The following is a 27,687-nucleotide window of genomic DNA, read 5'->3' on the forward strand; positions in this document are numbered from 1 at the left end:
CTTCAGTATACTCTCAGAAAAAAAACAGACAAATTGGGACAAATAGCAAGTAAGCGCGTGACTTCATGCAGCACGCCTAAAGAGCAAAAGCGCGTGCTCGCTACGTGGTTTACGAGGAGCGCTCTGTGCGAGGCGTGACAACAGAGGCGCGTTCACGTGTTCGCCACCGGCTCCTGCGCTGTTAGAGAAGGGAAGAGAGCATCATCAAAACAGTGGCATACTGCTAGCTTCCTCTGCCTTCACACCGAAAGAGGACAACTGGGAATTCCGAGGTTAAAAAATTCAACAAGGGAGAACAGAGAGAGCAACGTGCAAAGGAGCCAAGGATAAACGAGCATCCATCCTTGCATAAGCAGAAGTAGCCAGCACATATTCGGGATTTTCTGTGTCGGTTGCCCGGTGCTCCACACACCCTGTGCCTTTGAACCAGCCGCGGAGGAGGAGGAGGGGAGCACAAGAGAGGACGGGGGACCATGGAGGGGATGCAGGCATACGGAGCAGGGAAAGCCGGAGGAGCCTTCGACCCCGTCACCTTTTTCCAGCAGCCTCAGACCATTCTCCGCATAGTGTCTTGGGTGAGTAACCATTGTAGGGAAAAACACGAAAAAATAAGTTTGTGTGCTTCGGCTCAAGATGGGCTATAGGCCTGTTATTAAAACCAATATGTATGCACTTTACGTGTAACCTAGACGGGGCCCAGACATGCATCAAAACAGTTATATGCAATAAACACCAAATCCTTCTTAGTAGAATTACTTAACTTTCTTTGTATTAGCTCAATAAAAAGCTGCTTATACTATGTCCATTTCCATTGTGTTTAAGGCTTTCAGTATGGAGTTTTCATTAGGCTGATGTAGGCCCAGAATAAGTCCTAATCACTGCTAATTACATTAACTGCTCTTCTCTAATAATATATTAGTCACCGACTAATGTTTTCTTATAAGCACAATACAACAAACAGGCACACTTCAAGGATTTGTTTACAAATAATCTCATAATAACTGCCCACCCCTTCTTCCCACATAAGAAAGCTCATTATCGAGTAGGGATAGCAACAGGTAAGTACTGCTTTTTAGCAGGCATAGATGGCAGGAAAGGTCATTTGAGTTTCCTGAACTCGATCATTATACTGGAACATTTTGTTACTTTTGCAAATTTGATAAAGCACACATATTTATTTATTTAGGAATCCTCATACCTTAAGTTTTGAGTTTGACCTTTAATCTTAGTGACAGACCAACAACAACAACAACAATTGGAACACAGAGTAACTATGACCTTTGACACCACTTTTTCTCTATTTAACAGTGAATGATTTTTTTTCTTGTTAACCACACTACATTATCTTACTTTGGTTACCCTGTTTTTTTTTTTTTTTGTTTTTTTTTTACTTTTCTGCTATTTAGATATAGTGGCTGGCTAAGAGGTACTTTCACTCAGATATATACCAACATTCTGATCTCTCTCTGATCTCTGGCATTACAGTTTATTGATATTGTGAATGTTTACCTTTTATGGATTTTTTTTTTAAACCACAAAGAAAAAAGAAAAACTAGTCTTTATCTCTGCATCACCAAGTAATTCAACCGATAAACAGGTCTTATCTTCAGAGTGACCTCACTTCCAGCACAAAAGTCATACAGATGAGATTGTGTTTTTTTATAGATCTATCTGCACGTCCTTAAATGATTATATATAATGCTGAGGGAGTTTTCAGGCATATGCTAAACAAATAAAGGTGCAGGAGATTCATGCGAAAACAAAGCCTTTACTTTCAGAAAAGCAGCTAGAGCAAGTCAGTACTCTGTATTATTCTATCACAAACTCACAAAAACTGTCCATTCTTGGTGGAAGTGTAAAAGTTACTCTTTGAATGCAACAGAAAATAAGAGCATGAACCCCTTTTCCTGAGAATGTATGACTTTCTCAACGCATTGTCACCCTATATTAAGATTTTCTGTCCCTTGTGACTGACTTTATTGGTGTGACGAAAAGCAGACTTAACATAACCATGACCTTTATTTCTAAACTGTCTAAATTAAGTGTAGAAATAGGTCAAGAGCGTGTTAACCCTTTCACTCTTGAATGACTTGTGAATGCAGTCATGTGAACACTCACTGAGCCATGAAAGACTCCTTTAATCCATATCATTGGGTCAGATGTTTTTAGAGTTATCATTAAAAGCATAAACAAGTTAATTATTTTTATGATATAGAGTCCTTTGAGTCAGTTTGTTTTATTTGACATGTCAAGTAAAGCCACAGACATTGTGTGTACTCTAATTATGATTTGATTTGGAGTTGGAGGCTGCCATCCTGACATTTTTTTTTTTTTTACAGTAATACAGAACGGACAAACTAATGATAAAATTCCCAGATGAAAGACAAAGACTAAGAGCAAAATGATTTGTATTGACAACCCTTTTGGGTGTAAAAAAAAAAACAAGAACAAAAACATGGAGGATCATGGGAATCAGTGGGAGAGGTAAACAGAGGAGCCTTATCATTTAGAATCTAGAAAACAAACAACCTTGCCAAAACTTTTATGATATATATTTCACACACATGATGTCGTTTTTAGGAGCAGTGATCATACAGTGTCCATAACTTTAACTTTAAGGTCAACAGCTTTATCATCACCTTATTATTTCTATACATTTTTTCTGTCAACCATCTATGTTAGTGGGCTACAAAAAGGCCAATCTGTTGTAAAATTGATCGCTGAAAAAGCAATCCACAATTTCCCCAGAGTTCAAGAAACTTCAAACTCAGAAAATTTTGAACTAAAAGCTGAAACGTCAAAAAAAAAAAAAAAAGGTTGTAACCACGGATTGTCAGAAATCATGTTTCATCTGTTACATGACTTTCCTGTATTTCATTTTTTCACCCAGTAATAGAAAGACCAAAGAGCCCTTTTAACTAAAAAAAGGAACTTGTAAAAAAGGTAGAGTTAAAAAAATGTTATATTTAGGTGTTAATAATCTCAGAAATTCTGTTATTAATTATAGTATTAACTGATCAAATCAACTATTCTATAATTTTTTTCCATTGTGTGTAATAATATAGTGTTTAGTATCCTTACACATAACTCTTATCAAACAGTGCATGAAATATACTGTTCAAACAGCTAACCAGCACACTTACAGGTATGAAATGACTCTACATGTCATCATGAGGAGCCCCGCCCCCTCTGTGTCACCAGAGCAACAATTTGTCTCCATAGTAACAGCCATAGCCTGAGTTGTGATGTTTGGTGCGATGGTGCTAAAACTCAGTCTGCTGTGGACTGTGGGGGAGGAAACACTCCAAGTACTTTTTGCATTTGGTGTGTGTGTGTGTGTGTGTGTGTGTGTGTGTGTGTGTGTGTGTGTGTGTGTGTGTGTGTGTGTGTGTGTGTGTGCTAGAGGAGATGGTACAGGTAGAAATGAATACTGAATAGTGGTTGAGGGTTCATCTTTGACTCTTCCTCTGCCTCTTCTGGAGTCCTTCGAGGGCTGGCTGTGGAGATGACATTACTGTGTCTGTGTGTGTGTGACTCAGCCTCAGGGAGTCAGTCCTGTATGTTTCTGGTGAAGAAGCAGGATGGAAGGGGGCGATGGATATAGTCACAGATGGAGGAAAACCACCTTATGCTTGATTATCTAAGATTAATTAAAGAGTCATCTCTCTGCCTTGGGTTCCACTTTTGATCGACTATATAAGACTGTTATTCAAAATTTGGATTATCATTTTCTTGCTTTGAGGTTTGGTTTTTTTTTGCTGCTCTTCAGAGACTCAGGTTCATCATAAGGACAGCTTTGAACATCTAAAATCCTTTTTTTTTTTCAACTAAATTTGGTGTCGGTTTCCTTTGGGTTCTCCTCAGAAGAATCATCTAACTTTCAGAAGTCAAAGTTCCTTGAGCAAAGTTTCTGTCAGCCACTGGACGAATTTGCACTTGCTTAACCCTAACTGATAAATATGGTCTTCTTTTGTATTTTTTGTGTGAAAATAAAAATATCTTGTCATAAGAAATACAAAAAGGGGCTCTGAGGCAGCTCTCTTGAAAATGCCTCTATTATTGTGGCATGTTTGGGCTGATCCTGAAATGATGATTGGATAAATTTCTTTCCTTTTTTTTTCATTTACATTTGTATCTTTTTTGCAAGCTACTTTTTCTGCCAGACTTAATATTTGAACGGATTAACTCTGTGCCGTTGAAGAAATTTCTTCTGCTCTCTTAAGTTTCTCTATCATTGAAACACTCCCACATCAGAAACGTGGGTTTGCATTTTTAAATTTGGCCATGTTGTTGTTGATGATTTAGTAATTGCTGAGTAACTAGTTGATATTAGCATCACACACACTCTTGCAGAGAAGCACATTCTGTCAGCCTCATGTAAAACAGGTCCACACACACAAACACTCTCTGTTTGTTAGTGCCTACATGTCAGAATTCAACTGCAGTATGAAAGCTATTTTGATATGCATGTGGTATATTTGCATTGTACTAATGCTTTTATGTGCTTGTAGAACAGATGCTTTGTGCTTTGTCTTACTTTGTGGTGAACATCAGTCAGTTAGTACTCACAGGTTTATATTAAAACAGAAAGTGTGGTCTTGCAACTTCAGTTTCCAACTGGATTAACTCAGACAAAAACTTCATTAAGTTTGTTGTTCTCCTCTGTTTGCTCACCTGTGTTTGCACACTTGGGTTTGATGTGAATAGATCTGGTGTCACTCTCTTTGGCTTTAACAGAAGTCGAGTTAAAACTAGAATTGGAATTTTTTTATTATTTTAAATCCCTGTCCTGGTTATGTTTTTGCTCTTATTTGACTATACACATACATACATGCATATAAATAAAAACATAAATATATTTATATATCGATATCTATCAATCTTTCTTTCTATCTTTCAGTTTGTATAAAAATTCAAACAGTGTCACTCCTAAAATTTGAACATGGTTTAAATAGCATATTGTGAAGCAGGCTAACAATAATGTTAATGCCTCTTTATGACCTGAAGAAGCATGTGAGACAATCAGTTACATGTTTTGTGACTCCTTCTATTTGTTGTGATGTCTAAAACAGCTGAATGGGAGTAACTGACAGTTAATTTGATTAAAACCACCAAATTTTTGTATGTATTTCAATATGTATTTCACAGTTTATGTGTTTAATGAGTGTCAAACTAAAGCTTGGTAAGGTTTTTGGTAGGAAAACACTAATTGCAAGATCAGCAAACAGAGAACAGATACTTATTTGTCCACAGGAGCCACTGAAGTCGGCACTAACTTTAAGATCCTTGCCTGTTCTTAATGACTCTTTTGTTTGCTCTCTAGTAAATACATAAAATGTCAGTGGGACTTTTTTAAATGTACAGATTTATTCCCCTTAATAAATTATTTTCCATCTGCTTACAGTGATGTTTCCAGATTTAGCCAATGAATAATTCAGCTTATAGTCAAGAGAGAAAAGAAGCACACAGTGCTTGTCAGAAGCTGATTTTTGCTTTGAAACTTACATTTAACTCATTCAAAATTTTAAATAAAAAATGAATAACGTTTGATGACAGAAAAATCCAAATAACATAAAAAACACAACACATTTTTGTAGAAGCTTGGACTAAACAAGTGCAACAACAATTCTCAGATTCAAGTCAAACTGCACTGGGATTCATTAGTTAGCTGTCAAGCAGCTAGCAGCTGTGACTACAGTTATTACCCCAAATCTCATTGCTCAAATCAGTACCTCAAAATGTTGTTTTTCCTGTTTTATCTCAGCTTTGAAGGGCTTTTTTATTGCGATAGGAATTACTTGTTTGTTTTGCAAGCAGTCTTAAACCCTTAGATAATAACTTTTTTAATGAGTCCATTAAAAGAATTGAAACCTCACATTTTAGAACCTTCAACCGAAAAAATGTCCAATCTTTATCTCTAAAATGACTAAAACAATTTATTGTTGATGTTTTGTTGCAGTTGTAAACCACTGATTTATTTTAACAATAAAATCTATCAGCAGTCCTAATTTTCTTTTCATACAGAAGTGGAAGTCACAGGGTTGTGGTGAACAGTGGTTTAAGCACAGATTACAGCCTCTGAGTTAATTATTATGAATACAACGTGTACAAACATGAGTTTGATGTTGAATATATCAGTGAAACTCCTTTGTGGCTAATGCACATGTGACTGAGGGCCAGGAGGAAGTGATCACACAGCACATGCAGATGGAATCAATGGCTGAGGCGGTTCATATTTACTGGCAGGCATTCAGATAGTTGACAGTGATAATGGGAGTGATGTGATCACAGAGTTGAAAGAGGACAGGAAATGGTTTTGAGTCAGGCAGATGGGTCATCATCACAATGTAAATAACTGAGGATAACAAAAAAGCTTTAATCAATCAATAGCAACAGGAAGAATTATGCGCTTATGCTGTTTGTTACTACATAATCTTACTCGGGCAAATAAAAACAATTGATACACAATTGACTAAAAGAGATTATTTGTTGGATATTTTTGACATGATGACAATGATGAGCCAGATGGAGGTAATTATACTTTATGTATATATTATCGATTTGCTGGTGTATAGTACTGTAAGGTAGAAATGCCCCAAATGTAAGATCCTCACTCTGTGTAGTGTTCCATTACACTTCTTTTTAATAGGATAGATGTTCATTTTTTAATTCTGAGATTTTTCTAAAATACAATATGGCTTCTTAGTAAGTAGACTGATACGAAAAGTCAATTTTGAGTCTTTAGTCATTTATTTTGAGTCATTTATTAACACAAATAAATGTACTTATACTTGTACTTATGAACATTTTATTTTCACCAAGTCTGCTTTGCTGCTTAATATTAAACACTGCACCTTTTTGGTCCCAAAATATGTCCAAATTGAGCCAAAAAGTTCCCTAAAAGATTAAGCATTCAGTAAAATTGAACTTTAAAGCTTCCGTGAGGAACGTTGGACTCCGTCAGTTCTGGCAACACTTGTGGACCAAGCATCTTACCCTATACTGATCAGCCCCTAAACTGTTCAGAAAAAAAATCATTCTTCTTCACTTTTGAATGTCTTGCATAGAAAACTTTTAAAGATTGTTGTTCATCACCTTACCTTACACCTACCCCACAGCAAGCAAGATAGCTGTGAGGCATCCCTGTGTAAAAACAACATGGTTTGATTTCCTTGTTTTAGATCATACCCAAGCATCACTTTTGGTCTCTATAGTAAAAATCAGCTGATTGTGGGTCCAGTTAGACTCAGTTTTGTTGTTCTGTTTTGTTTGATCCAGGAACCATCTGTTTCCTTATGATGATGGAACCTTGTGTTCTACAATCATTTGATCATGTTTCTCGTTATGGTCTTGTCAATGAAGGTGAGGGATTGTAAAGCAAGAATTAGAGAAGTGTGTTCAGCAGAACTGTGTGTGTTTTTGTGTGTGTGTGTGTGTGTGTGTGTGTGTGTGTGTGTGTGTGTGTGTGTGTGTGTGTGTGTGTGTGTGTGTGTGTGTGTGTGTGTGTGTGTGTGTGTGTGTGTGTGAGAGAGAGAGAGAGAGAGTCCTGGACCTGTGATTGTGTCACTCTGTCTCTCTTCCGTGCTGCAGTGGCTCTCCTTGAATCGTACTCTGACAAGGTCTCCTCCCTTTATCACTTTCCCTCTTTCTCTCCCTCCCTCCTTCTCTCATTATACGAGCAGTTGCTGCCATGGTGACAGCAGCAATCAGGTATGCCCAGTCCAGGACTGCACGCCACTGCAGCAGACAATAAGCCCACACACACAGACACACACCCTACCACACAAGCTGATATCCTCCAGCCGTGATCCTGTATTATTGTGCTGTATTATTCAGCTCATTCACTGTGAACCAAAGGCATGAAAAAGTATCCATGTGGCGATATGCAGAGATGTAATATGTCGGTCTTTAATCCCTGCTGCTAAATATTTCTATTTCTATTTAAAATACTTTGGCTCCCTGAACAGATTTTCCCTGTGTTTGATTTGACTCACCACAACACATGACTCCACTTAGTGGTGCCAGTGACATTAATCCTGTGCATTGCTTTTTACTCTTTTATTTAACCAGATACAGTGAGAAATTTAAATATTGTCTTACAACTCCTCTATTATTGTGAAACCACTGCAGATTCATATTATTGGCACATGCAGTTTTACATGGTGTCTTTTTTATTGCATTGTGCTATGACATACTTAACCTAAGCATATCCTGGTGTATTGTAATGTATTGTATCACTGCTAACCCTGCATCAAATCAACTTGCAGTCAGTCCCTGCAATTACATCAGGTTCTGCGTAATTCTGTGTAGCCCACCAGCTGAGCACAAATTATCGATTAATAATCATATATAGAAATACTTATTAAATCAAAATGATGTTGGCTAGGAGCTTTTGTGGTCATAACGATTGAAAATAAAGGGCCTTGGAGTCTTCGACTTCTTGATTGACAGATGAAATGATCTGACATCATCACTGTGTGCTCATGTTCAATATTTAAGATTAAACTATCATTGTGGAAATAAGCTGATGTAATAATTCTTAGATGGAGCCCAAGAGGCTGTTCAGTAAAGCCAAATCTAGATTTGTCTTCTCTGTGTTGTGACCTTACACTATCACACCCAGCAGAGTTCTCTTTTTTTTCTGTTATTTTTATTTTTGAATGATTCAATCGATAGGGACACTCAACATTGGTATTATTCTACTTAGGTACAGTGCCACTGCAGTGTTGTTATTGTTGGTCTGAAACAGGAAGATTTCTGTGTTTGCATCTAAAGTGGCTTATTGTGTTTTGAGTGCTGTGAGTAAGCTTGAAATACACAAACCACACATATTAAATGGAGCTGTGGATTAGTTTGACATTAGATTACTGTAGATTAGTGGTCAAAGTGGACCAGGGTCAGAGGTGAAAGGCACTACTGAGAATTCAGATTCTGCTTCTCGGAGGTATTTTTTAGTCTCAAGTGGCATAAATCCCTTTTGGCACAGTTATATGTTGTATTATGTTGTTTTAATTAAGGCTCTGTTACTTTAAATCAACAAAGAAAAGAGTAAAGGAAACGTGACTGATTTAATTATGCTAACTCTTTGTGTCAGAGCTTTCTAGCAAACTGCTAGAAAGCAGGTCACTGCTTTCCTCTATCCCAGTCTTTTTTCAACCTTGGGGTCGCGACCCCACGGAATTCAAATGGGGTCGCCTGGAACTTCCAGCAATTGATTAAAAAAAAAAAAGATATATTTTTTAATGATTGAATAGGCCCATATATTTCATTTAAATTAAAAAAACACGAATTTTCCTTTATAATAAGAATTATTATGTTAATAACAATAATAAAAAAAGAAGTTTAACCCTCTCGACTGGATGTTACGTCGGAGATGAGATGCGCTCTCTCCACCTCACCACTGACTTTGAAGCGGTGTTTTTGTGTGAAAGTAATGCGCTGAAAATTCTCCAAATAAAGCGTGAATGCAGACCGATATCAGATTTTTTAGGTGGGAATCCGTTTATTTGTGTTTTTGGTCAAGTAAAATATGGCCCCGTCTGTGTGCAGAGGAAACCGGTAGAGGAGCAGGGAGGGGGTGTTTGGTGCGAGCGCTCTGGGCTTCTGCTGCACAAAAACACTGCTGTAGGGGTAATTTCTGCCCTAAACCTTGTGATAGGACCCAACTTGTTCCATCCCGGAGAATCACTTTAAATATGGTGAGTTGAGAAAACAGTCACAAAACATAAAAGACACAAAAAAACTCTGAAGCTGAAACTGAAGCACTGTGGTTTATCTTTAAAATGTTCATTGTTACTGGTTTAAGATGCTGCAGCTCTTTCATAATTAATTGTTTTAGTTATTTGTTCAGTATTAATTTGCATATATATATATATATATATATATATATATATATATATATATATATATATATATATATATATATATATATATATATATATATATATATATATATAACATGAACAAAAACCTTTTTAGCAAAAAAACCACTTGTTTTAGGTGTCTGGGGTCGCCAGAAACTTGTGATGTAAAAATGGGGTCACAGCCCAAAAAAGGTTGGGAACCACTGCCCTATCCTGAAATTATACATACAGAGGCTGTAGCCTTTTGTTGATTGGTACCAACCATGATCATTTGCTGCATGTTATCATCCACTCCTTTGACTACATTTCCTGTACAGTTAATCCAAAAATGTGAACACTTAGAAATTAACCAAAGAAGGGGGAAGGGGATTGAATAGCTGGAAGCTTTTCCTGGTAATTGGTATAACCCATGTAAGATGTCCTAGAACATATAAGTAGATCGATTACATCAATTCTGCAACATCATCAAGACAGTAAGAGCTTTATATTGCAGAGAGAGTTTCATTCTAATGGCAATGATAGCCAAGCATTATACAAAACACCAAGAATCATACCAAAAAGGTTTTCTGCAAAGTGTCATGATGTTTAAATATTTGTCTCATGAGTTTATTATCTTGTAAAAATTTCCCCTCATTGGCATGTTCAACCGCTAGTGTTTTTTTCTAACCTTCTTCATTTTGCAAAAATAAAATAAAAAAATTAAAAAAGGGAACAGAACTGTAATGACTCCAGAACTCTTGCTGTAGTGTGTGACACACTCTGCCTCTGTCAACTTCACGGCTGTCATCGTCTCGTCGGATCATACCACTGTCCCAGTTCCCAGCATCAACAAATGTCAGCAGTCCAAAAGGAAGCCACTAATTTGTCAGATTCACAGCACGAATCATCCCGTCATAACTCCTGTAATTTGTCTACTTCTGTCAGGAAAGAGCTGCAGCATATCAGATTTGCAGCTCACCTTTTTAGCATTATTTCAATGTTTGAGATTTCACTTATCAGATGACTGTGAACACATTTTACTGATGGCTGAAGGTAAAGACTTGAACAAAGTACAATTTTAAGCCAATCTGTCTATCTGTGTGTGTGTGTGTGTGTGTGTGTGTGTGTGTGTGTGTGTGTGTGTGTGTGTGTGTGTGTGTGTGTGTGTGTGTGTGTGTGTGTGTGTGTGTGTGGTTGTGTGAGTGTGTGTGTGCAGCTGAGTGTAATACAGGACTTTGTTGGGGGTACAGTGTTTAAATACCAGGGTGACCAGAAGCCTGGCTCAATTGTCTGGCCTTTACAAAGGATCCAAAAGGTCTTTCATCCAGCACAACAGCAGCTCTAAATCATTCACAACCAGCCAGACTAGACCGCTGGGATTTAGACCTACACAGGGACTGAGATATGTTTGCAGTTTGAGTCTGTTACACAAACAGTTCTCTAAAATCTAAAGTTTGTTTTTATTTCAGAAGACAAAGGGAAGGAAGAAAGAGGAATAACTTCTGGTAAAAGCTCATAGATGTACAAACATACATACACTTCTTTCTTAATGTGCAATTTGTAGGTGAGTCTCTGGCAGTCACAAGATCAGAAACCCACGTGGTGTCCTTCACAGTGCTTGCCTTCATCATCACCAGAAGCCTTGTGATCTGTCAACGGATCAGAGGGGCTGGGAAACCTCCCCATATGCACACACACACCAAGCACACACACACACAGAGCTTAAGAAGTTGTAGCACAAGCTAAAAAGATATGAAACCATATCACATGCTCTACTTTTCATGGCTTCTAACTGACCAAGGAATGTTGTTGAGGTGAGAGGCGGCAAATCTCATATGTAGTTTACAAAGTTGTGTTTGGTCAAATTTGATTTTATACCAGGGACCGCATTTAGTTTATGCTATGGTTAAAACTTTAGAGTTCAAGACACAACATTTAAGCACAACACATGCCAGCCTTTTTCAACATCAGAAGATACCAAGAGATAAGAATAAGTCATTTTTACAGTATGAAAGAAAAAAAGGAAGAAAAGAAGCCTAGATAAGGTGATAAGGTTAGTGCTCATTGGAATTTGACCCAAGGTGTCATTTAACCAGTGGATGTGAAAGTTCCTCACAGTGCATTTGGATACGTGTTCTTTCTGTTTTCTTTTTTCGTAAGTTACTTTTTGGCATTTTGTCTTTATTGGTGTGAACAGCTGTAGAGAGACAGGGAATGTGAGGAGCAGGGAGTGAGGGATGACATACAGCAAATGATTGTGGCTGGAAGTTGAACCAGGGACTGCAGCATTGAGGTCTACAGCAGAGTCCTGCACAGGTCCAATCTTCAAGATCCGCCCTGCCCCGACCCGGGGACGTATAAACCCGCACCTGAACCGCAAACCCGCACTTCAGCCCGATTAGTACCGCAACCCGATCCGACCCGCAGCCCGACCCGCAGCCCGACCCGCAGCCCGACCCGCAGCCCGACCCGCAGCCCGACCCGCAGCCCGACCCGCAGCCTTATTTAAAGTAATCATTTTGGGGTCATATTGTCTGAAAATTGAACGGTATATCGCCGTAGTTCAGATGCCAGTGAGTAAACAACGCACCTGAATGAAGCAACTCTTCCAATAAAAGCCTGACTCCAGCTCCATCATCAACCCTCTGTGATCTTCATACATACAACTGTAAAATCACTCGTTTTTTACGTTTAATGCTTTTAAACATTTAATCTCTTAAAAGGACCTTTACATGTGAAATAGTAGACTTGCTTTCTGTCCAGATTTAATCGACGCTCAGCAGGTACGAGCCGTGATCATGTCACAACCATGGATGTATTATAAGAACTGGAGAGCGTGGCTATATGGTCACAGCCTTACAACCAGCTTACAACTTACGTTTTTATTTTATTGTATTCATTATTATTTTATATTAATTTTGATGTGTCAGACTAAAACCCGCGAACCGACCCGTATGGTATTTTTTCCACCCAGATCCGAACCCACCGGGAAAAAAACGTTTTTAAAAACCACACGCAAATCAGCTGTTTTTGCGGGTACCCAGTGCAGGACTCTGGTCTACAGCCTCTGTACATTGGGCTTGTGCCCAAACCACTAGAGGTGGCCCTGCATAAATCCTAAAAACTGACACACGTGGTGCATATATATTTTTTAAATATGGCTCCTGATATAGTCTGTAGACATCATCATCATCATTAAACTTTTTTCACATGGTCTTGTGTTACAAAGGCAAACTAAAAATCACAAAATTCGGAAATTTTGAAGAATCACAAATCAAATCGGCACCCCAAAAATCACAAAATAATCAAATTAGGAGAAAAGTGTATTGTCTCAGCCTTACAAACCACTAGATCATCTGTTCCTCAACTGCATTTTTTTAAGTAACTTGGACATTTCCTTTTCTGCTGATCTTAATGACTTCTATAGACAAACAGTAACTCTTTACTGATCTTAACCTAAACAAGCATGCCTTTTTTTCTGCTGAAATATCTAACTCTGCCACCTTTTAACTGAATAACGTACATTCTGTAAATTTTTGTGTTGAAAAACCCGAACAACAGTTCTTTTAGTATGTGTACTGCCAGTCGGTGTGTCACACAGGCCCAGGGGAAAAGCTTTAAAAATCATTCTGGTGTTGTCACTGGTGACCTTGTCTGCTTTTGCAGTCCATAGAGATACCAGTATTGGTTTCTGTTTGTTTCATAACCTGATAAAAAATTCTCCTCAGAGGAGCTTTCAAGCATTAGCTGTCCGTAGAAGTTATGCTAAGCATTCTACAAAGGCCTGTCTGGTGTCAGTAACCTTTACTGGCGTAGGACAGATTTGAGGTCATTGATGCAGGAGATACAAATGTTTCTTTTGTGCTTAAGCAGCGCAGGCAGAGAAAATGAGCATTACACCCTGTGATATGCTCTCGATGTGAGTATGAAGGACAAGCTGCAGCAACCATCCCAAACTGGGCTGGATATCTGTGAGCAGCTGGAGAAAAAGCTCAGTAATTCAATCTGCTCCTCGCCATGTGACAGCAAATAAAATTGTGACCCAGAGGACGACGTGCTTTCAAACTAAACCAACTAGGTCACGCCAAAACCAATCCTTGTTTCATGAGAGGACATTTGTGTGTTTGTTTCACTAAAATAGGGGGAAGAAAAAGTGTGGAACACAAGGGTATATAGAAAAAAAAGAAGATCCCTGGTGATGAGTGTGTGTCCCAGTAGAGATTCACAGGGGAGAGCCAGAAAACCAAACTGTGTCACACCGCTCAGAAGCAGTGCCCCTGCAGGTCCTGCTGTCCTTGTTCTGAAACTGGCTTTTCTGTATCCAAGTAAAAACCACAAGGGGCACAGTGTATGTTCTATATTCAGTATGCTGACCAAAGCCATGGAAATCATGTTATCAGCACGGACACTTTGTTATTTGATACCCGAAACATCAGCCTTGCTGCTGCTTATGAGATTGTTTCACGGAATTCTGAAAAAGGTGCTTAGTGAACAACCAAATATCTCATTCAAAAACATGTGTTTGCAAAGTAAATGTTTCATCCATTTGCTGAACAAATATGCTACACAGTGTTTTTAAACGGTTTAAAGTGATATGAAACAGACGTGAGGTATTAGCATTTCACTATTCTGAATGCCTACTCTGTCCATGTCCCTTGCTTTAAAACTGGCTATTCTATCTTTTTTTTTATTAGTGTAGGGAGCTTTTCATGACTTTATTAGTTTCATAGGATGTTGGATAGAGTGAGAAATTGAGTAGAGAGAGTGGGAATGACATGCTGAATTGAATCAGGACTGTCTGCTTGAAGGACTACAGCCTCTGTACATGGGGAGCATGACTCAACCACAGGGTTAAACTAACCCCAGCAACTCTGTCTTTCTGAAATACTCACTAGAAATAAAGCAAATGCCCATTTTAAAGCCAGCAGATATTTTTTTATCAACAACTACAACTTTTCAGTTTCAGCAACATTTTCAACGTGTTGTCTTTGCAGTGTTTTCAACAGAGCTCAAGAAACAGCAACTGACCTCAAATAGAACCCTGTGGAACTTTAGAGATGAGAACGCCTGCTGAAAAGAACTCACTGATTTAAGAAGAAAAGGTTGCTTAAGTTAGATAAGAGATAAAACAAGTTATATATTTAAATTCTGATACCAAATATATTGGAGATGATTGATGATAAATGTAGCTGAGCTAAGATCAAGAAGAACTAAACACCTAAAAACGTTTACATCCCAAGCAAGAAGTAGGTCTTTAGAGGAAGAGTAGTCTCTGATCAGAATCTACCAAAGATGAAGTTTTTTGATGGATACAGATGCAGCAAAGATGTAAGCAAATACCTATCTAGACATGTGCCACTCTACATCTCATTATATGCATCTTTAGGACAGATTTAACATCTAACTATTCTGAAAGGACAGAAATGTGATTGACTGTGTTTTCTTGTGAGCTTTTTCTTTTTTAGAGTATATATGAATCTGAATCTGAAAGTGAACCATTCATGTAAGGCAGTGAACAAACCATGTAGCCATAGGTGTGTGAATGTGAGTTTTTGTGCATCTTTGTTGGAGCATGCTCATTTTTCCTGAAGATTGCTCGTGGGCAGAGGCCAGGCCAGTAATAAAGGGAGATGGAAGAAGACAAGAGGGAAGGAGAGAGGGAGGGAGCGATGATGCAGCCAGTCTAAAAATAGAACCGCCTCCATACCCCTTCTGCCCCCAACGCTTTTCCCCACCACAATCCCTCCATCATCTCTCTCCTTAATGAAAAAAGGCTGCAAGTAGATGAAGGGGTGATAGAGGTGTTACTACCCTCCTCCACACATCCTTCGTTTCATAGAGAGGGGAGTGTATGGAGCTTAAGATGGAGCAGAAAAGGGACAGAGAGGTTGTGAATGCTTGCTGACAAACTGCTCTCATCAAGCCTCACAATGCCAGCTCATGTTTGCTCCCAGCATGCTGTAGAAAGTGTTTCAGTTTCAACTGTAGGAATTTACAGCTTAGATGCATCCTATAAAGAGCATAATACTAAGTCACTTGTGTTGCTGCTATAAAGTATAACCAGACTTTTCCAGATATAAGTTGGTTTAAACACTTCCTGTTGTTTGCTCTCTCTGCATTTTAAGACAGAGGGCTGGTGCTCAAGAGTAACTATAAGAGAGTCATTTTTATTTTAAATCAATATTCACCTTAGATAACAAGTCTTAGTTTATTCTAAACGTTTAAAGAGCAAAACCTATTTTCTGCGATGTGATACTGCATACTTCACAACCTCAAAGACTTTAAGTCCCAGGCTCTTTCACCAATACCATGTTAACAAGTTACTCTTTCTTAAAGCTGTGCAACTACACAAGTTTTTATATAAGAGCCCTAAAATTATGCCTCTTATTTTAATTACCCTACAGAACCATGTATGCATTCAGTTTGTTGAAAGAATGAGCATTTGCATTTTTTTCTGAATTAAAGAGGAATCGCAAAAACCCAACAGAGGCTGTCATTTAGGGGCCATTTAGTTCAATCCTGTGTTATTTTGGTTTAGGTTTGAGGAATTGGGAGATGCTCATGTATTAAGGTAACACCATATTGTTGACATGTGCATGTGGTACAGAGGTGTGGCACAGAACCCCCAAATAACTACAGTTTTTTTATAGAATCATTCTTGTACTCAGAAAGTCAAGAATTAAATGGGGGCGTTAAGGAAACAATGAAACTTTTAAATGAAATACTACGCTGAAGTAAGATAGGTCAGCAGTGGGTTATACCAAAATATTTCTTTAAATGGGGATGGTGGTTTATTGCTTAAAGTTTCCTCTTGCACAGTGAATTGATCAGATTATTTTAAAATCATGATTAAGTCTGTGTCAAGTGAATAAAAAAACTTGCACTTCAGATGTGAAGTACTTGATATCAGCTGTAAAAAAAATGTTTCAGACTGTTCACTAGACAGTGTAAAAAAAGATGACTGAAAGCAGATAAAGAAGAGCAGAGGAGAAAAACTGAGCTGTAATCCCCATCATGACTGACATCTTTGTTTCCTCCCAGCGTAGTTGTTCATGGCCTTCATGGTCGGGTAGCTGTCAGCAGAGTCTATTGTGCATTCTTTCTTTTGTATAGATGTCATTTATTACATAAACACAGACACAGCAGCTGTGTAAATTACTGGAGCAGCTAAAGAAAGTAAGGTCCCTTCTTACTCTCTTACTCTCACACACACATAAACCCTTTGAACACATGAGCCCCTGACAATATCTGAACAAGATCAGTCAAATCCTTAAATTTTCAACAATTGCCTTTAACAAATTTATATTGAATTTGGACTTTATTGGTCAGATGAGCAACTTATAATACTCCGTGAACATTCCTGCAATACCAATATCTAGTTAGAATGACTGTTATCAACTTCAACTCACACAAAGGAAGTCACAGTCAGAAGAAGGCTATTGCCAACTGGTGGTTACTACAAAGCCCCCAAAATTTGACAGCAGTTTCCAAAGGATGTGTCTTCATCAGGTAACTGTGGGGTTCACTCCACCAGCGGACTTCTTCACAGCAGCAGCTGCTTGCTGTTGTTCAACTTCAGTTTAAAGCATGGCATGGACATAATGTAAAATCACCATCTGATCAGTCACGAGCTGACCAAGTGAAAACCAGGTCACCGGCGTCCATTGAGATCGTTGCTCACAGTCTGAAGGGACGAAGCCATCCATGGAAGGATTCAGAAGGATCCAGCGGGAGACTGTTTGATAATAATAATTACTATTGCGCCGTAAACCTCAGATCGTTGCTGAAAAAAGTTAGTCTGGAGCCCTGGTGTCATCTCATTCAGATGAAGCAAGAACTGTTTGCAAGCTAGGCTAGGCTACGTCTTTGCCACAGACTACACTTCACGTTGCTATTTTCTGCCATTACTGCACATTTTTTTAACTCACCAGAACAACCTACCACCTCCGCGACACAATCCCAGGCAACGGTTTTTTGTTGTTGGTTGCAGTAGCCAAAAAGGTGGACATTAAAACGAATAGGATGAGCCCAAACACAATTTATGAGCTTTTCAATATCCATGATGGAACTAGGAACCAAAGTTACATGCGTTGTTCTCAGGGACCCGCTAGGTCAAAGGACATCTCTACTCTGATTGGTTGCCACCGTTTGCCACTGAACTACGTCATAGCTATTTACCATAAAGTTGACTGTGGCTCAACTTCTCATCTGGTGCTGCTTTTGACCCATTAGCTGCTTTAGCCGCTCAGGACGCCGGGCTGTCATTGAAAATGGATTAACTTCCGGCTTGCCACTTTTGCCTCTTTTGGTGTGAATGCCCAGAAATAGTTAACGTTGTAGCTATTGTATAAAAATAAGAAAAGGCCTCTGATATGAACATAGTCACAGTGACATAAGTCAGAATCTGAAAAGTATCATGAGGCCAAAGATGTTGGTAACAGTTAGGTCTGTGCATTTACCCAACTGAATGGTCATACATCATTACCCTTTGTACCAGAACATTCAGACGGTGAAACATATTATTATTATTATTATTATTATTATTATTATTATTATTATTATTATTATTATTATTATTATTTTATCAGGTCTAAAACACCTAGCTGTAGTGCAGCTTCCTGCCACAAGCTAGAGTTGCCCTGCAGTTAATTGCTGCTGCTTAATTACTCTACTATCCAGATGTAAACAAGCACAGATGACAGATGGCATCCACATCAAGAAGGTTGTGATGTGGAAATGATTTAGGAATATTGGACATGTCTGGTTAACTCTGCCGGAGAAATGTGTACCCAGCACAGATATGAGGTTGTTAACCTGGCTCTGTTATCATTATCCATACTGAGCAAACCCATTTGAGACTGTTTACTTGCAAGCTGTGTGATACTCCAGCTGAGCTGAACAAATAGTGTTTGATTTAACTTAATTTCTGTGTAGGACACAACTCTGGACACCATATTGAATTGGACTGCTGACTCCAGCTTTCTTCTGTCTGCTCTGTGAACTGATAAAGAGGTAGAATTGGGCTGCTTTGCTGCCTTACAGACAGCTACATGTTGCCCATCTATCGATCAAATCAGCCTCCATATGTGCTTGATTCTGCATAAAATTATATCTTATGACCTAGTTAGAGGAGTATTCAACCATGTAGGAATTCAGTCTGTTTTCACACTGGCACCCTTTCTAGAGAGAGGTTAAAAATCTTCACATGCAAAAGGGGCTCCAATTCATAATCCATCACACAGCACAGAAATACACACACACACATATTCACACTGACTGCAAACAAACAAACACACACAGACATGGTCTCATTTGGACTGAACGGACTCCCTAGAGGTTTGCCTTGAGGGTCTGTCGTTGGATGGAGTTGTCTGATCGGTTGTGACCAAGTGAAGTACAGAGAGTACTGCTCCACTGACTGCACTGCAGGGTGGAACACTGACGCTGTGGGTGTCTGTGTGTGTGGTCTCATGTTTACCGCTCTGCTGTGACACTATAATGATTGGAGGACAGCAGCGAAGAGAAGAGGCAAGAGAGGGATTAGATGTCATCTTAGTAACCTGCTCCTGTGATGGGTTCCATTTCGTGCCTTCAGTCTATGAGGCAGCCAGGAAAAGAGAAAGGGGAAATCAGAAAAAAAACAGAGAAGAAGGGATGAGGAATAGGAGGAAGGGATAAAATGCTGTCATAGTAAACTGCTTCTGTTGTCAGATTGACTCCAATTTGTCACCAGCATCAACCTATCAAGGAAACCTATCAAGTTTGTATTTGTATTTCAAATCCTGTCAAATAAACTGATACATCATATAGATATACATTCTGTACATATGTGAAGTTGCTTTATACCACTGTTGAAAAAACATGAGTTTGTTATGCCACTTTGAAGAAGTTTGATCCTTTTATTTATGTTCATTATGTGTTTCCTCTGGCCCCATAATATCCAAACATTTACTGACTCCAGCGTTCAGTCGAGTTATCACAGTGTATGCCTGAGTGTTTAATCAGCACTCAGAGGCACTGTTTGCATAATAAATAGCTTCATTTTTAAGAAGCTTTTTGTTACCTTTGAACATTGCTAGGCTATTTTTCCATTACTTGTTTTTGTGTTTCACTGAAGTAATACAGTCCTGGCCACATCTGTGAGAAATTATGATGCATAAGAAATGAACTTCCACTAAGAGTTACTTTAAAAGACGCAGAGCAGATGAGAGATTTATGACAGGATTTAATCTAAGCATAAGATATTTAAAGGTATTATGATGCTAATATGCATATGTGTGGTACTATTGTAAAGACTGCATATGCCCACTACAAAAGCATGAACAAAAAACCAACAGCAACAAAAAGCACGTTTGTATTGCATCAGGCATAAGATAAAACCCAGAACACAGACATTTCTAAATGATAAAAAGGGTATGACACATATTTATATTTATTTTTTATTTCCTGCTGTAGAATAATTGCAGAGTTGGTTCCCCTGGCTCAGTGCATTCAGACAAAAAAAGTCAAGGGCAATAAAAAATGTGATCTATTGTAATTTAAGCAGCTTTTTATCGTTTAATGTAGTCAAAATGCAAACAAAAATCAATAAGGTCATTAGATACTCTTACCAAACATGATTAAATCCTATTTTCACTGAGCATTTTGTACAATCTCTCATTTATTTCATCACATATGTGATAACTTTCAAATCAAACTAAGCTTTTTTGTGCTTATTTGATATATGCTAGCTTAGCATTAGCGATGTGGATTGAATGTGTTGTTTACATTATTGTGTGTTAAGCAGCTGTCACACTTAATGTCAAACAACAAGAGAGGCTAATTTTTCTGCAGTCAAACTCAATGTTTTGTGAGGAAACCCAGAGGCACGTGGGGCAATGCTGTTTTAAAAAAGACACGACGGATTATTCATAAAACTCCCCCTCAGGGTTTCTGTGACATTACTGCGCTTAGAACGTCACGGCAGAGTGTTTTCTTTTTCAAATATTATCCCGTCAGTCTAAAAATACTGCAGCAGGTCATATGCAGTCGTGATGTAAAGAGCTTGTATGAATGGGATGAAACATAGTGATGCAGGCTGAGTCAGAGCTCAACAAATACATCCATGAACAGGCTGTTCAGGTTAGTAAATTTGTAATTTAGTCCTTAATTTTGCTTTGCACACATTCAGGAACAAACTTACTATAAAGAACAATAAAGAAACACAATGAGAATGGAAAATGCTCTGTGCAGACTGTATGCAGTGTTTGAAAAGGCACTGGAATTGACATGTCACCAACATTTACTCACTCAGTTATACATGTAGAGCCACTGTAGTGGTGATGCTAGAAACAAGACCATAATGTGTCCTGGCAAGTGTGAAAACACCACTGTTAAACAGTGTAAATGCAAAAACTGGCTCTTTTGATGTCCCCCATTCTGTTCTTGTGTGTATCTGTGGGACTAGAAGTGTTGAAAAAAGGTTTTTCTGTGTGTTCTGTCCTTTCAAAGGTCCTGACATTACAGCAACCTGCAAAGGCTGCATGTTTCTTCTCTATCAGTCTCATCTTTTCTTCCCTCCTCCTCTGCAGCTCTTCTCCATCGTGATCTTTGGCTGCATCGCCAATGAGGGCTACATCAACCCCCCCACGGGAGAGGAGGAATACTGCATTTTCAACAGCAACCAGAACGCCTGTAACTACGGCGTCTTTATGGGCTCCATGGCCTTCCTCTGTTGCATGGCTTTCCTGGCTCTGGATGTTTACTTCCCCCAAATTAGCAGCGTGAAAGACCGTAAGAAGGCAGTGCTGGCTGATGTCGGGGTATCAGGTAAACCCAGTACTACTACAGGCTTCTTCAATCTAACTTTTCAGCACCACAACCTAACTACCTGAAGTGGAACTTTGTTTTGAAGGTTTTAAAGATATTTCTTAGTGGAGTAGTAGGTGTCAGCACATGGGTAAGAGTTTATTATACATACCAGGTAAAATAAAACCATCTGAAACTATTTTAACCTCAAAGAATGCTACATTCTCAGGCTGGAGTTCAGATGTGTCAGCACTTTGTAAAAAACAATTGAAAAACAAACAATACAGTCTTGAATTTGTCTGTAGGTGCCCTGGGCATTTCTGCAGAGTTTCCTACATGCCTTCATGGCGCCTTCAGTATTAAAAGCTTATTCAGTTGTTATGGAAAGCCTTGCAGGAAACTCTGTAGACACAAAAAAGAATAAAATAGGATAAAGGATGTTAAAATGCTTCTGTGCCTGCTAATTTTCAATGTGTTAAGCACTTTTAGTACCCCTTTATATATTACAGAGTAGCTTGATGCAATTGAGAATGGCTGTATGAAAGGTGTAAAAGGGTAAAAGTGAAGTTCTCAGCGGAAATACCCATAACCAAAAGCAGGTCTTTTGTTAAGCTGCTACTTATGAAAACAACAATGAAATGAGTATGCAACTTTTTCTCCTACCTGATAGTGTTTTTCTTGCTTTTAATTTATATAGTTTTGTTTGGATCAGAGAGCATTTAGTACACCCTCTGTCTCAGACAGGAATTCCTAGCTTACCAAAAGATCTAACCCTCAGAGAAAAGTATAATGCTCTTCACATTCTATCAAAATGATATTTCAGAGAGTGGTGGGAAGGTTATCATCACAGCAAAAAGGCTGCAGGTATGAGAGGGATAATAAGGAGCCAAGAGCTCTTCTGGTGCTAACAAGCCTCTGAAACTTAGTGCCTTGGTCACTCTGCTGCAGCTTGTCAGACACAATGACAAGATATTCAAGTGTGAGTATCAGAATTCCCCGTCCTGTCATAGACAAGACTTTCTTTACCTGATATCTTTAACCACAAATCACATCTATTTTTCTTCTTCTTCTACAAATTGTACTTTTCAGAGACAAGGGAAGAACCACAACCTATCTTATCCAACATATTTAGCGTGATCAGAGAAGTGTTTTGATGTAATTTCATTTTTCCAGGAAAAAGGTCTCAAATATTATTTTATCAGATTCATTCTGCTATAACATCTCTGTCTTAAATCTAGTGTTTTTATTTTCCTGGTGACAGCATTTTATATGTCTCAGGTAGTGCCTTCGTGCAGTTTTATTGTTATTTTAACACACTAAATGTACCCATCTGCCTCCTCAGCGTTCTGGTCCTTCATGTGGTTCGTGGGTTTCTGTTTCCTGGCAAACCAGTGGCAGGTGACCAATCATAAGGACAACCCCCTTAGGGAGGGGGGAGACGCCGCTCGTGCAGCTATTACCTTCTCTTTCTTCTCCATCTTCACCTGGGTAAGGGTCTGCTCACCTCTTATATTTGAAATCTAGCACAACATAAACCCAACTGTGCTGTAAGGTGCAATGGGTGACAGGAAACTGACCATCTTTAAGGAGCTGTGTCCTCTGATACCGTTTTTATCACTCACAGCTTCCACAGCTTCAGTCTTAGAGCGCTTCACACCAGCAGTTATGGCAATTGCTCTAGGGCAGTTCCACTTATCCAAACCCTATTCTTTTTTAAAATTCTGTATCATCTTTTATTTTATTTAAAACCACTTAAAGAATTGATTCTGATGTGTTGTTAAATTGGGAGCAGATCTTTGACTGGTTATTGTACTTCAAAAACAAGCATGGACCGTCAAAATCTGAATAAGAACTTCCACATGTGGTTTAGTAGAAAATAGGTACTGACAGTGCAAAAATACCATTAGTGGACAAAGCCCAGAATTTTTTTTTCTAGCTTCCGAGATATTAAGAATGTATTTGTCTTCACTGATACTTCAGCTTCTTTTGGTTATTTGTTGGATGCTTTGAAAGTGTACATTTGTATATGCAGACACGCAAACTCATCCATGTGTGGGTGTTGTTCCTACAGGGCGCACAGACTCTCTTCTCTATGGAGAAATTAAAGAACTTGTCATTTGAAGAGGAGTACACCAAGCTGTTCCCCCCTCAGCCCAATTAACCTTTTGTCTGACTCTGCTCTCTCTTCTTTCTCGCTGCATTAACACTCCATAGCTGATAGTCCATACACACACACACACACACACACACACACACACACACACACACACACACACACACACACACACACACACACACACACACACACACACACACACACATATACACTCACTCTGGTGCTCAGCAGGGGTTGCACTTGTTTAAGGGCACTTGTGGAATGAAACAGTCCTGCAAATGAGTGTAACCACAAGCCAGTGAGAAGAACAGCTTTATCATCAGTGTTTCCAGTTTGATGTTGCTTGATGACTTTTGGTTAAATTTCTAAAACAACCTCTGAACCATGCACATTATAATGAAGATATATGTGGAGGTGGGCTGATTCAAGTGTCAATGGGTGATGGATGAGTCAACAGTTTCAATGCCAAATGCTGAGATTTCTGCCCTTTAACACCCACTGAGAATGCTGTTATCTGTTTTGGATTGAAGGCTCCCCACCCACTTTTACTGCTAAATGTTGACCCAAAACATATTTTACAAATGAATGTGGAGGTTTCTTCTAATGTCATGCCAACAATCAGAAGATAAACACTGAAAAACTAGCTTAGTCATACTTTTTGTAGATCTGGCTATTGAGTTTTAAGTTATTAACCACCAGAAATGATTGTGTTCTTCATTTTATGTGCATTTTTCTCAAGGCCCTAAGGTAACTGTTATAGAAGATTTTTAGTGATCAGAACAGAAGTTTGTTTTTTCGTACTTCCAAACCTTGAGCCCTTAATCAAGTGCAAACTCACCTTTTTACCTTATCAATAACTAGGTTTTCTAAAAAAATAAAATAAAAATCAGGTGGTATTGTTGTATAAGCATCAGATTTTGTTAAAAAAAAAAAAAAAACTTGTATTTTTAAGGTGAGTTCAGATATAAGATTTCTAAGTGTTTTGTTCAAAATGCACAAGTTTTGTATTTTTTAGTTTTTGGTGAGCAAAGATCAGAGCCTTAACTTTATCTTCCCGACCAAGCTCTGTAACTGAAAACAAAAAACGTGTTTTCATTTTGTGGCACAGCTTTGGCGCAAGGACTGGGGCGTAATACTAACTTAGGCTAGTTAGCATAGCGTAGCATAATGATATAAACTGGGGAAAACAGATGGAAAACAGGATATTGTTTGGATGGCATACTTTTAAGCTGTGGTATAAAGACATTATTTCTTATTTATTGTATTGGTACAAAAGCTTTGGTATGAAAGAAGTATTTTCATTTGTTTAGGGGTTCATGTTTAGAGAGGCCTATTGGCTGCAGGTTTACAAACCTTTCCAATCTAGTAGGAAAAGTTATGCAACATGTTATCAAAAGCTTTGGCAACATGGTCAGGTGTTTTTTTTTTGTTCACTTATGACAGTCAAGCTCACTTATATCTCTTCTGTCATGCTAAGCTCACTTAACTAGCTCCACAATAAACACAGATGCCATTCTTCTCATTATATTAAAGAAGGTGAAAAAGAAAGTTTCCAGCCTGTCAAAAAGTGGGTTTTCAAACTTTTTGATGAGTTTTTTTGGATGGTTTTCCTTGTACATTACTTTGCTTGAGTGCATAGAAAGTGATTCTTTCCCCTTCTCTGACTTCATTATTAAACTTATTTGGTAGATTTGATGCACTAATAGCCCACTGACAACGACTTTGCAGTTTAATTGAGACAGTTTTCAGACACTAATTGAAATATCAAACTGTTGTTGCATATTCAGAGGATTTTATGACTTTTAATTGTGCCTGTTACTGAGTCATAAATATTTTTTATTACACAGACACTTTCCTGCTGTATTACTCATACTTATTTTCCTAATAGTGAAATATTCCGGTGCAAGTTAATTGTTCTGTTTTATGAGATAAGGACTACAATCGTTTCATTTTTCATTCTATTTATTGAATTGTTTTTTTATGATTATGCAATCAACCACCCAAATAAAAGATTTAATGGAACGATGGCACAGTTTGATGTCAGACTGAAAGAAAACTTTTCACAATGATTTGATGTGACATTAAAATTTATTGAGTGAGACGCACTCTGTAAATTAAAGCTTGTTGTACTTCCCATCACTAAAAGCCTAAGGTAGCTGGACCTCTTTTGTGATTTCCTTTCTCTTGCTTTGAGTCTTGTGTGTGCTTTGTGTATTGGGCTTGTTCTGCTGTTATATTGATACAGCTCCAAATATCGACTCAGCTGAGATTTGTGTTGTTTTACAGTGCAGGGCCTCAGCTGTTTAATAATGCACACAGACACACTTTAATTGCTTGGTCTTGTTTCTCTGTGGACTGAAGTGGCATTGAGCTGCTGTTTCTCATTATGGACTGAGCATTGAATAACTAGCCTTCTTGCTCTGCTGCCTCTAGAACTAACTTGCTCTAACTGACTAAATGACTCACTCTTAGTATCTAATCAAGCTTCACAAGCTTTCAGAGTCAACTAATCAATGTTTCCTTCTCTCTTTGTCTTTTCTGTTCATCCTAAAACCTCTGCACTAACAATACTCCATCTCTGCTTCACTGTCAATCCACTTCTCCACACCCATCCACCTTTTCCCATTTTCCACCTCCCATTCCTCCACCTCCAAGGCGGGTCAGTGCTTCCTGGGCTTCCAGAAGTACAAGCTGGGGGCAGACTCTGCCCTCTTCTCCCAGGACTACACGGACCCAAGTCAGGACGCAGCTGGAGCCCCTTACACCTCCTTTGGAGGGGATGACGTAGAGAGTCCTGGAGGAGGGGGCCAGGCCAACAGTGATGGGGCCTTTGACGGGAGTGGCGGCTACCAGCGTCAGGATTACTGAGTTATTAGAGGGGGATCTGCAGGTTGAAGTTGCCCACAGTTTCCAATATAGTGCGGGTTACAACAATTTCAGTCACACTAAAGAGCACTGGGTTCCAAGTTGTAGCACTGACACACACCATACCAGTGACCTGTTATTATCTTGTGTTGGATTTACCAAAACTAAAGGTTCAGTGTGTAAAAATAGGGGATCCATTTGCAAGGTTATTTGGAGATTCAAAAAAATATATTGAAATGTTGTTTTAATGACTGTAAATACACCTAAGTGTAGGAGTTTTGGGCTGTCAACCAAAGAAAGTACTCATGATGACTGTGGCTGAAGCGGGCCTTTTCCACAGAATCTGCCACGTTAATCAACTAAATTGCTACGGAAACCCTGTGATGACAAATAAAAAACTGCTTCTGAAGCAGGCTTTCATTTTTTCTCTTAAATCCATCATTGGATGAACAAGGCAATGTTTGGAACTCAATCACAAATCTGATTTTGAGTGAATAACCCGAAGCATTAGATAAAAACACAGACACAGACATGTTTTAGGCAATGTAGCTTACATATTGACCCAAACTGAATTAAGTTTGATCTGGTGCTTTTTAGTGTGTACATCAAACATCAGTACTACATTATGTTGGGGAGGAGTTGGTTGATTTCACACTGCGAGATTTAAGTTATGGGACTGATTTTCATTATTTTCAGAGGGTTAAACGGCAGATTTAATATGAGTCAAAGAAATTTTGGGCAACTTTATCAACCTTGGGATGCTAAAGAAACAGCAAAGTTTTGGAGATGTCATGGAGCTGTGAGTTTGCAGGGGAATAATGCAAAAGGTTCAGGAAATCCACTGTGTGTGGTTAGAGATATAAAACAAAATCAGAAGTGAGGAGCATTTAGAGGTCAACGGTACGCAGAAACAGTCACCCTGTAGCAGATCAGCTACATGCCTTCATCTTCTGACGTCTGCAGTCAGTCAGCAAAACTACAAAGCTCAGTGTCAGTCGGAACACAAACACACAGGTAACAGACACACATACAGGCAACACGTTCACAACGTATTGATTAAAAAAAAAAAAAAAACAA

At 38.6% G+C, this 27,687-nt stretch overlaps 1 protein-coding gene across 1 annotated transcript; it reads left to right on the forward strand.

Moving 5' to 3' along the window:
* The first annotated feature begins 85 nt into the window (after positions 1-85).
* Positions 86-27,687, forward strand: LOC141804150 (synaptogyrin-1-like). Its single transcript, XM_074688462.1, has 4 exons — positions 86-575; positions 21,413-21,650; positions 22,972-23,117; positions 26,401-27,687. Exons 1-4 carry the CDS (start codon positions 474-476, stop codon positions 26,611-26,613), a joined length of 699 nt encoding a protein of 232 aa, XP_074544563.1. The 5' UTR covers positions 86-473; the 3' UTR covers positions 26,614-27,687.

This window comes from Halichoeres trimaculatus, unplaced genomic scaffold (assembly GCF_033239565.1).
Source record: "Halichoeres trimaculatus isolate MK-OKI-2021-1 unplaced genomic scaffold, fHalTri1.1 fHalTri1_scaffold_2, whole genome shotgun sequence".
Taxonomy (NCBI): domain Eukaryota; kingdom Metazoa; phylum Chordata; class Actinopteri; order Labriformes; family Labridae; genus Halichoeres; species Halichoeres trimaculatus.

Coding starts and splice junctions, on each gene's coding strand:
- LOC141804150 (XM_074688462.1), top strand. CDS start 474: ATGGAGGGGATGCAGGCATACGGAGCAGGGAAAGCCGGAGGAGCCTTC. Junction 576..21,412: donor TTCTCCGCATAGTGTCTTGG/GTGAGTAACCAT, acceptor CCTCCTCTGCAG/CTCTTCTCCATCGTGATCTT. Junction 23,118..26,400: donor TCTTCTCCATCTTCACCTGG/GTAAGGGTCTGC, acceptor TCCACCTCCAAG/GCGGGTCAGTGCTTCCTGGG.